Source organism: Leuciscus leuciscus (genome assembly GCF_965113295.1).
Source record: "Leuciscus leuciscus genome assembly, chromosome: 13".
Taxonomy (NCBI): domain Eukaryota; kingdom Metazoa; phylum Chordata; class Actinopteri; order Cypriniformes; family Leuciscidae; genus Leuciscus; species Leuciscus leuciscus.
The window spans coordinates 17,175,386-17,193,268 of record NC_138737.1 but is presented as its reverse complement, the minus strand read 5'-3'; the positions used below and the strand labels follow the sequence as shown (position 1 = coordinate 17,193,268).

At 36.6% G+C, this 17,883-nt stretch overlaps 1 protein-coding gene across 5 annotated transcripts in view; it reads right to left on the bottom strand.

Moving 5' to 3' along the window:
- The window catches only part of grid2 (glutamate receptor, ionotropic, delta 2), a 438,477-nt gene that overhangs the window by 36,819 nt on the left and 383,775 nt on the right, over positions 1-17,883 (bottom strand). For all 5 annotated transcript variants that reach the window (XR_014211127.1, XR_014211128.1, XM_082188355.1 and 2 more), the window contains one exon: positions 13,006-13,201. Coding sequence is in view for 3 of the 5 variants with exons in the window: in XM_082188355.1 (XP_082044481.1) it covers positions 13,006-13,201 (196 nt within the window). In the remaining 2 variants the exon portion in view is untranslated. The remainder of the gene's footprint in view (positions 1-13,005; positions 13,202-17,883) is intronic.

Genomic DNA, 17,883 nt, shown 5'->3' with positions numbered 1-17,883 from the left:
TAAAAATATCCTCACAACTAATACACAGAGTGATAGTTTGTGAAAGTCCCATTGCTTTTGAATTTTCAGCATTGTTTGAAAACTGCTTGACCAAATAGATTCAAGGAATCCTTCAGGAAGCTTCCACCTCTCCAAGTGCTATGAATGTTTGCACACACAAAACTAAAATACAATGGTTATTTAACATTGAATTTGAGGCTATGTATAAGCTGAATTGTTCTTTTGATCATTTACTCAAACACACCACTGTTAGACATAGCCTTCAAAAGAAAAGAGAAGAGGGTCTGTTCATATCCTTTTGAGCTTCCCACACAAAGGGCGAAAGATAAAGCAGCTAAGACAGCCATGAGACTGCAAGTTTAGCCTCAGAGAATATAGAGATTGATTGCAAAGAAAGTCATCTAACCTCTCTGCAACAACACTTTAAGGACAGAACTTCTACACCCTTATGTCATTTCAAAACATTTCAAATAGGTTTCTGTTCCTCCATTGAAAGTATAGGTAACCAAAACTTAGAAGATACAAAAAGGTTATAAAGGCTTCAGAAAATGAATCTATATGAATTGAGGGGTTTAATCCAATTCTTGTGAAGAGATACAATTGCTTTATATGGGAACGATATGAGGGTGAGTAAATAATAACAGAACTATCTCTTTAACTCCTTGCAAAAAACAACCAAAGACAAGTGGGAGAAGGTTCAAGCAAGATTCAAAGTCAGGTCACCTACTGAATCACAGTCTGTCTGCCAAGTCTTGGACCACACCATTTTTTTTTTTGTACATGATACTGAAATAGTTCAGAAAGTAATGGCTCTTCTGCTGATTCTCTCAGTCTATTTGTGATGACAGCATGGATCAGTGGATGCATCTTGTCCATGTAGCAGGAAAATACAGGCTTCACTAAATCCCTGCAGAGATAGCAGGAAAAAGCTGTCAAAAGTCCCTAGGACACAGACATCCTGACATTCTTAGCACTCACTGATATGAGTGCACACATGCACATCTTTGAACGCATGCATGCTCACACACCCTGCTGTATAATCAGAGTGCTCCCCATCGCTCATGTGGCTGTCATCTGCAGCGTTCCATCTCTGGACCTCCTCACAGTTGCGACATGCACACTTCATGAAGCCCCTGTCTTCTGCATCAAGAGTGGCTGTGATGTGACATTTTATGGTTTTTACTCATGCTGAGATGACAAAGATAAAGAGTTCCAGCAAGCCTGTCCTCTCACAACAGACCGCACACTTTCTTCCGACTTTAGAATAATTTAAGGTCACACACTCTGGCTCTGTTCCAAAACCTTGCAAACTTCCTCCAGGCAGAGTCTTAAGGCATGCTGTAACAGGCACACTCCAGATGTGACAGCTGTTAGCATGTCGCTAAGCTAAAGGTCAATTAGCAAAATATTGCAGGCAAAAATGTTTAGCAGTATATATAGTCAATATTGCACCGATGCATGAAGCAATCCAAGCAGCTTTTTGTTGGTCAACGTGGTGAATCTGTGAAGGACTTGAACCCGTTGCGAAGTCAGCAGGAAAATATTTTGTGCTCATGTGAAATTCCTGAATGCGTGAATCCCTATTCTCAAAATTATTTGCATTGAATGCGGATTTTGCATGCAAAAATTCAATGAATAACGTTAAATGTGACCACACCTGTTCAGTGTTGTAGTCTAATAAGCATACAAATACATACTAAGACATAAAATTGTGTAAAATAATATTTTTCAGTAAAAATTAACTATATTTGCCAATACATTTTAGTTTTGAAATAAATATAAGCTTATTTATGATCTTAATTTCTCTTATCCCATTCGCCTTCTTAGAATTAGGTGTGTAAATGGGCTGTTTACACTAAGGACACTGACTATAACAATAACTATACAGTTTTAGCAATCTATCTAATTCTAGAACACCACAGCTATAACTAAACGACTCAGAGGAACGATACTGTAGGAATCATTTTCAGAACAATAAAAACATTGGCAGCCAATCAGAATCCACCTGGATTTAATAAGCTCAAGCATTTAAAGTGGCAGACGACATAACTGCAGTCTGTACAAATAATAGTCGTCTATTGGTTTGGATGCTAATATGGTAATCTCTATAGACGTTATTATATTTATAGTTATAGTTCTTGTGGTGGAAGGGCCTTAATACAAAAAAAAAGAAAAAAGAATTTATATAAAATAAATTTTCCGTACTTAATTATTAATTATACAACCTTATTAAGCCATTTATACTTTAAACCATTGCATATCCTTCGTATAATGTATTACAACAAGCTCTGAAAACTCAAAACTATGAATATAATTGAACGTATATTTAATTAAAAAAAATAACCGTATAATATTTTCATTTACACTAGTCTCGATTGGCGCGATGCAACAAAAAGCAGATAAAACCTGTTAGAATCAGTGATGCCGTCTACACTGGATGGGGCGACAAATTACCGTCAGTAAACTGATGCCCTGTCCTATTTTCTGACATACGTTAAGTGCTCGCGCTACTTCTGACACAAATAACAAATGGATTTGCAACGGTCACTTTGTTGCGTCCAGCGCAGACATGGTGACTCTTGTGCTGTTTGCTTAGCAACATGCTGTCAGAACTCCTGAGATTTGCAAAGAAACTCCTGTTTGAGGCAACTAATATCATAAAAAATGAATTAAACAATCATGAAGTGCAAAAGTGTGTTGTAAAGGTAAGCCAAGTCACAGATGTCGGATTTGGAAAAATGAAATCCGACCGGCACTTTCAATGACAGGAAAAAGTAAAATTGTGCGTAACACACCAGCATTCACAATTTGAGACAGTGGGAAAAGGTTTTGCGGTGTCAATTGCGATTCAATGCATGGCGTTACTGTTATTATTTTTCCATAACCGCAAATACACACATGAATGCTCATGTTTTCTAGGTAATAACAAATGGTTTGTGGGTATTCATGTGCATGGGAGTCTGGGTGAAGCCCAGGTAGTATTCCTATGAATGGCCATGGTCATTTTCTCAAATATTTGCTGGCAAGAAATAAATATTTAGGACCACTACCCCTTTTCTACCTCTCCTTTCTCGACCTGTGATGTATTATTTTCTTTGCTTTCCAAAAGTCCATTAAGGCCTGGCGGTGGGCCATCTTGTCTCCCGCAGACAAAGATAAAGATGTGGTGGAGGGATGCAGGGACAAACAGAATAAGAATGAGCGGGGCATCGCTGAAGTTTACCTCAAGAAAATACACACACACTCACCTCTTGCTCTACACAGTCGCCACAAAATGTATGCGGCTGCTGACACTTAGATACTGCCGCCCCGTCCTTTTAATTTATTTACAATTCAATAATTGAACTTTGTCTCCTAAAAACAAACTGAAAAGAATGGTGGGTGGAGGGGCCATTCTCCTTCTCACGTCTCCACAGGAATACAGAAGTGAAATTTAATGATCCAATTTGGGTCATCTTGCTGGCAGACCGGAGGGTTGTTGAGCTGGAGATTAAACTCATCCTTTAAAGGCTGTTTGTCTTTTGCTTTTTCTCACACTGATGTTTCTCCCTGCATGCCCTCTGCATTAGTTATGTCCCCCCCCCGCCCCATTTTTTTACCCACGTGGAAGAGCTGCTGTGTGGGCTTTCCATTTCCCTAGTAATATAGCACATTTGTCATTACAGTTCACCGGAGTGACTCGTTAAGAATCTGATTGAGAATGTTTATCTGCATGAAGGAGAAACATTGCTCAGAGAAATGGCAATGTGAGCTCCAGAATTTACTTTTAAGCCAGCCGTTTCTACTTTAAAAAGGGAATTTCAGCCTTCGCAACAATTAAACCCTGTCATAATCCTTTCTTTTAAGTGTCACAGCAGGAATAAGAGACCTCAGATATAACGCTGCCTTCCAAGTCCTTCTGGGGAGTTGCTACTTACAGATTCATAATTCTGATGTGCGTACACATGATTTTGAATGCAATAAAAGTTGTTGGTATATATATTACAATATAGTTATTTTTGCTTTAAATAAAGTTATGATATCAACATTTTTGATATTGAAACTAATTCTTATCACCATTTTCAATATCATTTCAAAAACTAATACTAGCCTAAAAAACTAGTAAATTGACAAAGACAAGTAAACTGATAAAGAAAGAGCAAAGAAAATAAACTACAATAGAACAAAGACCTATACCTGAAAAACTTCAGGCACTAGAAATGCTTCATAAAATGTATTAAGGAACCAAATGTATAAATAAAACAACGCATAGTCTTTACTGTGTAAATAAAATATACATGTATTCTTACAAACATATCAAGCCAAAAAGCACTCAAGAATTTAAGTAAATATATATAAAAAGCCTTTATTTAGTCATGGCTTAGGCAATTAAAATCAGTTTACAGAAAACTGGGTCCTGATGAAAGCTCATTAGCCGCGACGTGCCGGTGTGCGGTTTTCTGTAAACTGACTTTAATTGCCTAAGCCATGACTAAATAAAGGCTTTTTATATATACTTACTTTAATTCTCGAGTGCCTTGGCTTGATATGTTTGTATGAGTCGAATTATCCCTACACCCAAAGAGCACCGGGATACAGATTTTACACCCCAGGTTTTTTGCACTCCTTGTTTTATAAAAAAATTCTTATTAAAGTTACAAAAGTGATTAAAATTAATAATGACAGCAGGTAAATTTGGATGCTGTCACTTTAAAACAGACTGCACGGATCCAATATACTTATGCGTTTTCTCTCTCACCTCAAAGTTAAGACATAAATGACTGTTTTCTTGAAAATACATGGTCACATTGACACATAGGTTTGTGTATTTAACTGTTCAAGCCCAAATAGGTGGCAAAAAGCACTCAGTTCTGTTCTCACGTGCTGACAACTCTGAGAAACAGTCTCTCAGAGAGCGCACCCATATACTGAAACGAGATATATTTCGCTGCTAATTGCGATTCAACAGTTTAAAATCACTTATTTTTAAACCGCAATGCTTAAAAACTCAAGCAAATGATAAGCTTCCGTGATCGCCAGCACAGCAACGTCACATGTGTAACTGCGATAGAGACGATAGTCCAAAATCTCAACCAGTTAATTGTTTCTACCAGTTTATCACCCACCCCTATTCTCCACGTAGATTCAGCACTCTGAGCTCAGCCTTTCCCGATGTTCAGACAGACAATGGGGCCTAATTTCCTTTTAGATCAACCCTCCTCAATTAGATCTTATTTTAATTTATATAAGTCTGCATTTAAAGTCATATACATATCAGACCCCTTAAAAACAGCTTCACAATTATCACCACTTCTTGCAATCCTCTTATCTTTTCTGAACACTTATCCTCTCTCTTTGGGTCTTTCTCCGGTCTGCCCCTTCTCTTGAAGCTCTAACACCAGCTCATTCCATCAGATGCCTATAGCAACAATGCTCCACTAAATCTATCAGGAGGAAGAAGATAAGTCTCGGCTAATTCCAGTTAAATAGCATTTCCATTCTACCTCTCTTCCTCATTTATTTGCATCTTACCTGTGATGTCCAGTCTCAATTATCTTCCCCTTCCACGTTTCCTACACTATCTCTCTCTCTCTCTCTCTCTTCTCCATTTGGTGTCCAAAGCGCTTTTATTTTTCTCTGTTTTTTCTTCTGCTCTCTCTCTCTCTTTGAGTGTTGTGAGTGGAGTATGGTTCAGAGAGTTGATGTAGAATAAGGAAAAATATAAAGAATATTTATTCAGTGTTTTATTTATTCAAACAAGAGTTACAGGACATATGTTTGGCTATACTTGTTGTTCGAGGACAGTAAGATTTCTTTTCAAGGACACATTAAATTGAAAAAAGTGACAGTAAAGACATTTAGAGCCAGATTTACTAACAGCTTATGCAGGGGCACACAATCTTTTGGCGGTACTACTGTCAGGCTTTACTAATGACATGAAGTGAAAAACTAGTGCTGAAAAGGCATGGACAGTTATTTTTGCGGCTGACCTTATTGCATATGCATTTGTAGGAGTTTCCCTTTCAGAGGCAAAATGTATGGGAGGAGAGTATTTAAATGAATCACGCAAGGTGATTACTAAGGTTTGCGCTTGTCAATTTACTGGTATTTGCACCATTATTTAATGGCCCAAAAAAAAAAAAGCACGTCTTAAACGCTAGTTTGCGCTGCTGTCGGTAGATTGCATTGGTCATTATGGAAATGATCCGGCTGCGTCTGTGTTCTTTCATTTGTGCGTCGTCAGTTAGATCACACAGAACTTTCCACTCCCATCTGCGCTTTTTTGGAATTGCGCTCTCATGCTAATTTGCCCTGTTTAGTAAATCTGGCCCTTAAAATGCTACAAATTATTTTATATATTATGTAAATATATATATTACGTTTCCACAAAAAATATCAAGGAGCTCAAATGTTTTCGACACTGATAATAAAAAATAAATAAATCAAATTAAAAATCAAATCAGCGTTTTAGAATGATTTCTGGAGGATCATGTGACACTGAAGACTAAACTAATGATGCTGAAAATTTAGCTTTACATCACAGGAATAAATGACATTTAGATTTATATGAAAATAAACAGTTATTTCAATTGTGATGATATTTCACAATATTAATGTTTATACTGTATTTTTTATCAAATAAATGCAGCCAATTTTGAGCACAAGAGAGTTCTTTAAAAAAACATAAAAAATCTTGTCGACCACAAACTTGTGTGAATGGCAGTGTGAATACACACTGTGTAAAATGTAATCGTGACAACTGCAATTCAATTTTTGGTAAAGACAAAATTCTATTTGTTACCATTTCCTACGTTTCCAATATAAATTTGTATCCAGGCCCAGACTAATCTGCAGATGTCTACAGACTTTTTTGAATTTTCTGCACTGATTTTGGAAAAACATCTATGGAATTAAACATGGTAAAATGTGTTAAACTGAGCTGAGAGTACCACACTAACATTAGTAAATGAAAGCATAAGTAAACTAGTCAAAATATTGAATAATCAAACCCATGAGGATGTGAAAGTCTGTGAAAGCTATAGGCATTCTGATTCTGTAGAGATCTTATGGAGTTCTGTGTGGACCTGAATATAACCGTTTTGCCCCACAAAACATCAAAATAACGATAAACACAGCAAGTGTTCTTGGGATTGACATGTTCACAGGCTATGAAACTACACATATTGTCCTTGCAATTAGACTATTAAGGGCGTCCACACTGTCAGTGATATGCAGCAAGAATGCTGTGAAATTAGTCAGACAACATTTTAAAAAGACTAATTGTTTTGGTCCAAATGAAACACCTGAAAGTTGGATACAGTGGTTGAGCCGGAATAACTATCAAATATCAAGAGCACAGAGATCTGGTGGCCTTTTTAATCACTGTTAATTAATTTGCATTGATTTAATCACTGTCAGTTTGAAAGCCCTTTTTAACAAATAACCGCTAAACATTCTCTCACTGCTTATCCACAGTACTGTCTCTTGGTTTCAAATAAGAGTTAAATGCCACTAATAAAACACTCTCAGCTTCTTATGAAGATGAGATTAACACAAACACATTCACACTGCTTTTAACAAAGGTCTAAATATCTGCAAATCAACAATAGCAATTTCTTGTGATAAGTGGTGAGCAGGTGCACACGATGAGCGTCGTGACTCTAAACACAGTTCTACGCAAACACAGCGGCTCTCTTTGATCTTTGTGGAAATTTCTCAAACGCACCAAGCAGGTGTTAAAGAGTTTTAATTTTTCCCATAGAGCAGGCCTCCTCATGCGTTCACGTTGCCTCAGCTGGTGATGACTCAAATCTCATCATTACGCTTTCTAAACAATCACCGTCCGACTTCCCACATGCACTGCACTGTTTTGTGCTGTTCGGTGTGACAACACGCTAATGAGCAAGCTGAGAATGAAATGATAAATAAGTGTTTGTGTAATGAGAAGAGAGCAGCTCTTTGTATAGCGTGTTTGTGTGAATCTGGGGAATGAAGAACGAACGGAGGAAAGATCATTAGATACCCTCTCTAATGAGAATTCACTTGAATATTTTGTCATCACTGACTCACCCACTGATCGTTTCTAATCCACATGGCTTTCTTTCTTCCGTGAAAAAACAAGTCTTGGTTGCTGTTTTCCATTACTTCACAATGAAAAAGGAATCAAAGCTTTCAAACTTCAAAAAAAGACACAAAATCACCATGTAAGCACCATAAAAGTGGTCCTCATGACTAAATATTTAAAATCATCTGAAGCTATACGATCCGAGTGATTCGTTCATGAATCACTAAACCTTCACGTGACTTCAGAATATATAAGCCATTTAAAAAAATAAAAAAATAACTTTTATTCAGCAAGGATGCACTACATGGATCAAATGTAACAGTAAAGATATTTATAATGTAAAAAAAAAAATTGAAAACTGTAATTTTAAATTGTAATAATATTTCACAATATTTCACAAAACTTACCAACCCCAAACCTTTGAATAATATATTTAGCAAATATTGTTAATTAGCCATATGTGACTTTTAAGGCATTTTTATGGCTATTTTGTGACCTTTTTGGAGCTTGAAATCTTTAATAGCAATTCATTGTAAGTGCATAGAAAAGTCATACAGACTTGGAACGACACAAAGGTGAATAAATAATGACAGAAATCTCATTTTTGGGCAAACTCCTCCTTTAATCTGTCTTTCTTCCCAATTCCTCTGTGTCTGAGTCTTCTTCACTCTCTCAGCTGTGTCTGGCCCTCAGTTTCTTCCTTCTTTTTCTCTCTCTCTCAGGCAATGGACATGCAGGCCATTATATAAGCCTTAGATAATGAAGTCTGTGCATGGTGAAATATGATTGAAATCCTTTTAGTGCTGGCTTATATCGACTGTCTTGTTTGCAGTCAAAGGCACCTCTCTCTCCTTCCCCACACCCCCTCCCGCTCCCCTCTTTGTATCATGTTTTGATGTCAACTAATGGTCTATGTACAAAATTCTCCTCCAGTGGGTACTGAGCTAGACATAATGGGGATATCTCATCTTATGACCTGAAAAATGTCTTCCAATGCAGACCTTCTCGTGTCCTTCTCCAAGTGTTACAGTTTCCAGGCCAAAGCCTCCTTCATACATCCACATTTGATTTTCTAGTTGTGAACAGGAAAACAGACTATTGTTGTAATATGACGTTGCTTAATCATTTAAGGATGCAATGTCAATGGAAAATATTCGGAAAGGTTACAGTACACTGAAAAAAGGGAAACACAACCATATACTTGATTATAGTAGTTTTGTTGTTCAGTCAAATTTGCTAATATTGAACAAATTAAAACAATGATAAAAGTGAACAATTAGCATAGAGCCATTTTAAGTTATTATAATAACTTGATAAAAGTAAAAAATTAAATAAAAAAAAAGATCTCCTTACAGTTACTTAATATAAAAAGGTCATTGTTTCCATGATGACAGATTTTAAGTCATGGCAACTACATATGTTTAGTATGGAAGACCATTCCCGCCACATAAGAAAAAAAAATGAGATATTATTATGAAATTATGACTTTAAAAATCATTATTATTATCTAAAAGTAAAATTTTGACATACCAAGTCGAAATTATGACTTGCTGCTCATTGATCTCACGCGACCCAACACGACAGGATATGGAAGCCCATTCCCGCCACATTAGATTTTTTTTTTTTCAACAATCGATATTGACTGATAAAGTCCAAATTTGGACATAGCAAATATAAATTATGAGATTACTAAACCGAAACATAACTAAATCGAAATTATGCGATTTATTTACTGTTTAATGAAAAGCAGAACTCGCACTTTTTCTCTATCAGTTACAATACCATTCAACCAACATTTTTGGTGCATCCATACAAACATGACATTGTTCTGAACACATCCGTTTTGTTCTTTCTGCGCCAAAGCTTGTTCTTGCTTAAAATCCTTTCAAGAGTGCATTTGCTCAGAGCTATTCCATGCCTTTTTGCTTATAAGGCAAGAATGTCATCATTAGTAGCTAAAACCAAGTTTAAAATACTCATTAATGTGTTCACAACTCATCCTCTCAGCAATTCATAATTTCGACTTAGTTGTGTCATAATTTCGATTTACTATGTCAATTTCGATTTAGTATATCATACAGTAATTTCGACTTTTTATGTCATAATTATGACTTAAGCATGTCATAATTATTTTTTTTTCACCTTATGTGACAGGAAGGGGTTTCCATAGTTTAGTCAAGTCATTTATTTAAAATAATTAAGTAAACATATCCAATTCAAAGAAGAAAAACCGTTAACTGCAAACTGTTGCCTTAATTTCTCCATCTTTAGTTCCAGGGACACCTAATTTTTTACACTTTATAAGACCTATGAAAATTCATGAAACACATTCATCTTGAGTGGAAGTATTAATGTTTTGCAATGTGGGTGAAAATGTGGCATAAAAATAGAAATCTTGTATGCTCCGCTCATGAATTATGAAAGCATCTTCCTTAGCACAGAAATGAAATTCCCAGTCTGCTCCTATTATTGAAAAATGAGAAACAGGGGCTCTCAGCATTAGCACATGACTAGCTCAGAGAAGAGATGAATACAACTGAGAATAAACATCGTAAATATTTGCTGGGGAAATCAGAGCAGATGTTTGTCCAGTCCTTTATGATCAATCTCACAAGCTGCGACAAGTCCTGCTGTTACACAACAAATTCTGCGGCTGTTCTTTGATTCTTTAAAGGGAGATAGTTCAACCAAAAATGAAAATACATCATCATTTACTCTATCACATTTTTCCAAACATTAAGTTTAGCTTTTTTTTTTTTTTTGGTCTGTAAAACACAAAAGGTGTTATTTATTGTTCCTCACAAAAAGCTATTGTATGGTTTTAGAAGACTTGAAATAAATTATATGGGCTACTTTTATGGCTTTTTTGAGCTTGACAGCCCCTGTTCCCCATTGACTGTATGCAGAAGCTCTGGCATTTTGCTAAATTTATACTTTATTGTTTCACGTAAGAAAGTCAATAACTAAATGATGACAGAACTTTAATTTTTGGCTGAAAATTCTATGAAGAACATTTGCCTGTGCTTGCAAACAGCCTGCAAGGCTATTTATGTAATAAATGAGAAGAGGAAATGTCAGAGAGGCAGAGAGGCTTCTGTTACTAAGAATCCACCACTTTTCCTTTAGAAATGGAAAATAAATCTCTTGTCCTTTGTTGAGTATTCTTAAACTGTATTATCAAAGAGAACAATATATGCCTCTATTTGTCAAAAAAATTTATTTGCCAGTTCATGATTTATATTAAGATTACTGTTTTTGGATTACTATTGACATCAAAATAGTATGTGCCAAAAAAGTCCCCATTGTCTCTGTTGGCAAAGGAGGTTTGTTTTAGGGAATTTTGCATTTAAAGGGTTAGTTTGCCAAAAAAAATTAAATTATCCCATAATTTACTTCCCCTCAAGCCATCCTAGGTGTTTATGACTTTCTTCTTTCAGCCAAACACAATCTGAGGAGTTATATTAAAAAAATATTCAGGCTCTTCCAAGCTTTATAATGAGAGTGAATGATAACTTGGATTTTGAAGCCCCCAAAAATGCATACATCCATCATAAAAGTAATCCATATGGCACCAGGGGGTTAATAAAGGCCTTCTGAAACGAAGTGATGGACTTTTGTGAGAAAAATATCCATATTTAAAACTTTATAAACTATAATTACTAGCTTCCGGTTACGGTCGTACGCAAGTTGAAGAGTGACCTCTGACCTGACGTATGACGTAGCTTAGGTGAGGTTTGATGCCTCTTTATTAACCCCTGGAGCCGTATGGATTACTTTTATGATGAATGGATGAGCTTTTTTGGGCTTCAAAATCTCAGTTACTATTCACTCCCATTATAAAGCTTGGAAGAGCCAGGATATTTTTTTTTAAATATAACTCTGATTGTGTTTGGCTGAAAGAAGGAAGTCATATACACCCACAATGGCTTGAGGGTGAGTAAATTATGGGATAATAATTCATTTTTTAGTGAACTAACCCTTCATCAACACGCATAGTTGTACATCTACACAATATTTTAAATGCCGTTGATGGCTTAATATTATTGCATTGATGACAATTGAAGGATTACCCAATGTAATCACAAATTAATACCAATTCAACATTAGAATTAAAAATTTAAGATGCAAACAGAAAAAATTTTGTCTGCACAGAATGTCCTCGATTCTCGATTTCAACAAATTCTGAGCATTATTGCTTGCAAAAATATAAGTATAATTGGAAAAAAAATTTCATGTTGGCTTGTTTATTAGTTACGGGATTTTTACGGCATCAATCTGTTGACAATCATTTAAACAGCATCATTTGTAAAGCTGAAGCACTTTTTGTAAATGTCTTTGGGTAAAAGCATCTGTTAAATGGCTGAAATGTAAATCATTTCATGGTCATAAATAATGAGAGAAACTCCAGAAGTAGGTCACTAGGGGGTGCTCTGAAGCCTACAAGCTACCAAAGGAGGTGGGCAGGAACAGAAGAGAGGCGAAGGAAGGAGAGGCTGAAGGAGGGTGATGCCTCTGGCAAGACCGAGGTGTCACCTTGTCATACAATATTTATCCGAACGCCTGTGAGATGATATCACATTAACAAAACACTCTAAGCCATTTACTCTTTAGGATACTCTCAAGATTTGAAGGCAGCACAGACTGCCTTCATACTTCACTTGTCTACCAGCCTTTTTAATTGCAGTGCTCGAGCTCGTTTAAAATTCCAAATGAAAACACGCTTGGAAGAGAGGAATAAAAAACATGGGTTAACAAATAAGGCATTAACCCGCAACTAATTAGTATGGGAATTCAGTGGGGGAATTCTCAGAGTTAAATCACTCATAACTCAAGCACCATTGAGTCGCATTAGTGCAATTTTACTTTGATATCTCTATTCAGAGAACATTAGCACTGTACTGCAGTTAAGCACTGTAATTAGATAAATGGTGGCGGTAGTCACAGCGCCGGGAGCGTCCTACCTTCCGGATGCCTTCTTTTGATTCCTCCACGTTGTTTTCAGCTCCTCCTGTGCGGTTGATCATCCTCCACATCTGTGAGTACATCGGGTCCCTCTCAAAAGGGTTCATGCCTTTACTGCGGACCTGGTCATAAACGGAGGAGTCCAGAACCGTGCCGTACGGCAAGTCTGTCTGCTTAGCCAAGTCTTGCAGTGACCTGTAGGGGAACAACGAAACATTTTCAAATCAAAGATATTTAGAAAACAACATTATTGGGTTGATGCCTGGGGGCATAGTAATTTTACGATTAAAACATTATTTGAAAAATCTACAATGTGAATGCATGAATACCCACACGTTTGAGCTTAATTGGGCCAATGTAAGTGAGTGTAAATCTATCCAGCGGCTCTGCTGCACAGACTGTTGCTCACCCACTTATGTTATGTCAAATACTGTTTATTCAGCAACTTGTGTTAATATCTTACATCTAATTAAAAGTTAGCCAACCAAGGGACACTAATTCCCTGCAGTAATATTTATATTAAGCGAATAATTGGAAAACACAATAAAGATGAAGCCTTCTTGGTTTCCCTTCACGCCATCATCATCATCACACTGCAGTTCATCAAAGAGTTTCAAAAGTCTCACTTCATTTTGAAAACTGATAAGGATACAAATGAGTGCTTTTGCATTGTATCAATATTCAACATCCACTATATAATAATATTTATATACATTCGAGCAGTATGTTACTGACAGCGGAGAGCATGGGTTGGTGCCGTTGAGATTCGCGCAGATAATCAGACTGACCTCTAATTTATCAAATATTATTACATCAGACAGCTGTCGTCTTCTTCTAGTGCTTAACTCCGCTGGCATCCTTTGAAGGTTTAATGAACTTGCCCACAAACGTTAATCTTTTATTGCTCCTAATTAATCCCGCCACTTAATCCCCGCCCCTCCCTGAGAATTATGGTTATGTGTTGGGTGTCATTTGCATGGAGAATAGCCATAAAAGTGACCCGCGAGTACCCTGCAGTACTATAAAACACCACCGCAGGGCTACTGAGCAATGCAGGTCCGGTCTGTGACATTACGCTTTCAGTGCTAATGCAAGTCCTTCATATTTGTGGTGTACTCTGTAGGTCACAGTGCACTTAATAAAACAGCATTACAAGTTTTCACCCCTGTCTTCCTTATTAAAACAGGAAGTTTGGGCAGAACATATAAAATAACCTGACCCTGCCATAAACTGTCTTTGATATTAATTCAAAATAATTCATTATTATTATTTTATTATTGTTGTATTTGTCTTCTGTTTTAATGCAGTGCTTACAGTTATTTATTATAAATTACATACATTTATAATATTATAAATACACTATCGTTCAAAGGTTTAAAAATATATTAAGGAATTAAAAACGCGCAAGGACGCGTCAAATTGATCAAAAGAGACAGCAAAGACAATGTTAAAAACATTTCTATTTCAAATGAATGCTTTTCTTTGGAACTTCATATTCATAAAAAAAAAGAAAAAATTGACTATTAAAGGAACACGCCGACTTTTTGGGACTTTAGGTTATTCACCGTATCCCCCATAGTTAGATAAGTCCATACATACCCTTTTCATCTCTGTGCGTGCCGTAACTCTGTCTGACGCACCCACCGCTAGCCTAGCTTAACACTGGAGGTAAAGACTGGAGGTAAACGGCTCCAGCTAGCATACTGCTCCCAATAAGTGACAAAATAATGCCAACATTTTCCTATTTACATGTTGTGATTTGTATAGTCACAGCGTGTACAAATAACAAGGTCGCATGAGACACAGCCATCTTCTAACCGTATACATACTGGGAACTATATTCTCAGAAGGCGAAGCACTGCTACTTGGGCGGAGCGATTCATTTATTGGGAGCAGTATGCTAGCTGGAGCCATTTACCTCCAGTCTTTGTGCTAAGCTAGGGTAGCGTTGGGTGCGTCAGACAGAGTTACGTCACGCACGGAGATGAAAAGGGTATGTTTGGACTTAACTAACTCTGGGGGATACGGTGAATAAGCAAAAGTCCCAAAAAGTTGGTGTGTTCCTTTAAGCAGCACAACTGTTTTCAACTGAAAATAATAAGACATGTTTATTGAGCACATTTATGGAGTTTAACAGCATATTAGAATGACTTCTGAAGGATCATGTGATACTGAAGACTGGAGTAATGATGCTGAAAATTCAGGAACCACAGGAATAAATTACATTTGAAAATATATTAAAATAGAAAACAGTTTATGTTTAGGAGTACACTAGCAAACAGATGACTTACAAAGTTTAATCTATCTCTGTAATTTTTAATACCAGCGGAACATTTGCAATGCAGCATTGTGTTCTTGTTACTGCAAAATTCAATTAGCCTTAAGAATAGCAATCTATCTGTGTATACGCTTTTTCACACCCTTTATAGGTGACCATCTGGCGGCATTCAAATGCTGCGGCCGCTTAGCTGATCTTTTTGCTTTGGCCAGGAAAACTGTCATCTGTGGCACGGAGTGACTATGCCTAGCCAGACCGCAGGCAAACTGGCATGGGAAACTGTGAGTGCAGAAAAAAACAAATCTCGAGAAGCCTGTAGCCTGGCCCTCCTTCACCTTCACAGATGGACGCCATCTCACAGCCGCATTGTACAGTCTGTTTCCTAAACCATTTTTATATTTCTAAACTGATGTAACAATATGCATGAATATTCAAATGCACTTCCTTACAAGGGCGCATTGTATGCAGATTTAAACATTAAGGCTGCAGTACAGTCTTCATTACTTTTCTCTGTTAAAAAAAAAACATTTTCATGCTGTTTCAGGATAAAAGTGAACATCAGTGATGTGTTTCTTTTTTGCTAAGCTGTATTACATCCAGCAAATCAGTGGCACAGTCTTGCAAATCATTTAAAACAATAGCAATCAGCACAAACTGAAAGACAAAACTGAAGTGTTTTCCTCAATCACAAGATGATACATTTCTCTTTCTCGAAACATCTACAGCTGAATCCAAACCATCATGGTGCCAGCATGTACATATTGTAAAACAAAACTAAAAAATACTACATTTCTAGAGTTAAATTTTACTCTGAAGGCAGGATTCAGCCTTGATGCAAAAGTTTCACATAAATGCATTCATTATCAAATAAGTACAAAGTGTTCATCTGAATTCCTTGAGGACCAGCCTGATGAATGAAACGAGCGAATGTATAGATTTTGTGTTAACTGGTTAAGAGCTATGTGGGGTAAGTGAGAGTTGTTGATAAGTTGATGTTGCTCTGATTTAATTAACACTGGGTTAGGATCAGGAAAGTCGATTAAAAAGAGACTGATGAACTAACCCTCCCTCTTTTTGTCCAGTATCCATCGGGCTTAAAATTCTCACAGCAACAAAAGAATATGATCCTAAACAAACTGCACCGACTTTAAATCTATTAGGTAATGAAACTCCTCTCAAGACAAAACTATCCAATTGTGAACTCACCCGACCACCCAGTTGGTCTCATAAATCTTTCAGCTCTTCCTGACTGAATGGTGTATTTTAAATACAACAGACCCCTGGGTGCGGAGTTTAGGCTGTAATTATTTCTGTAATGACCCTGCCATCGTCTACACATTAAAAGATAATACATTTAAATTTATGGAAATCCTAATTAGGTGCATAGAGCTAGAATCAAGCGATCTAAGCACAGGCTCATTAATGATAATCTAATGCAAAGAAAAATAAACAAACCGAGATCATGAAAAAATAAATACTAAATACTCTCATTTTCCCTAGTAACACCACCTCCCCAAATCGCCTACATGGTTATATTACGAGGATTGTTAAGCACAATTAACTCTATCACTGCTAGTCATTGCTGAATTTGATTATTTGATTATAGCTGCATCTCATTTCGAAGGCGGCATCCTCCTGAGATCGCATTTGAAGGCTGCATACGTCATCGAGGCGGTCTCATTTAAGAAAAGTAACCGTTAGATTGCAAAGTAAGAAAGAAATTGCAGTATTTTACACCGCACGAAGAATAACTAAATTTGATTGAATACTGCGACCTTCGGAGGACGCAGCCTTAGCTTATATGACTGCTGGGCACGGTGAATCTGATTAGTCCGATAAGTGCGCTTGAATAGTGACATCTCATAGTGGGCGGAGTCAAGGCAGTGACTTGGAATGGATTTGTGAGTATCATTTGTGACAACTTTTCATAAAGTGCACTAAACCAAAATCTGGTATTAACAGTTTTGCAAAGCTTAAATATGTTAAAAAATTTAATTTGTATATCGTCTCTGTATAGGGCGGAAACCTAGTAGCTCCAAATCATTACTATTGGTCACCCTTTACACCTGTCTGTGGGTTTTGCAAACATTTAAGCAATGAAAACTGATTAAAAAAGAACTTGTGACTAAACCTTGTAACTGCACTGGATCCTCAAACTGTCGGTAAAACCCCATAACTCCACCCTGCTCCAGGACCGTCTCTGCTTGTTTGCGGTGAAAGGTATATATATTAGGGCTGGGAATCGATTAAAAAATCGATAACGAATTAATCGCACAATTTGCTGTGATTAATTGCAATTAATCGCATTTTCCCCCAAGCTTGTAATCATCAATATTTAAACGTAGAAGTACCTAATTCAATTAAACAACACAAAGGAAGTCTATTTTTTAAATAATATTTTAATGACATTTTGTGAACTGTAAACAGACTCTCCTCAGAACCAAAGAGTAGTTGTTCCCATCACATAAAATGGGTAAGTTTGATATTAAAACCATCAAGGTCATCAAAAAGTCTAGATTAGTTTAGAACTTAAGCCATTTGGCCAAAATAAATAATTTCTTTATATGCACCAACAATATTAAAACAACAACAAAATGTT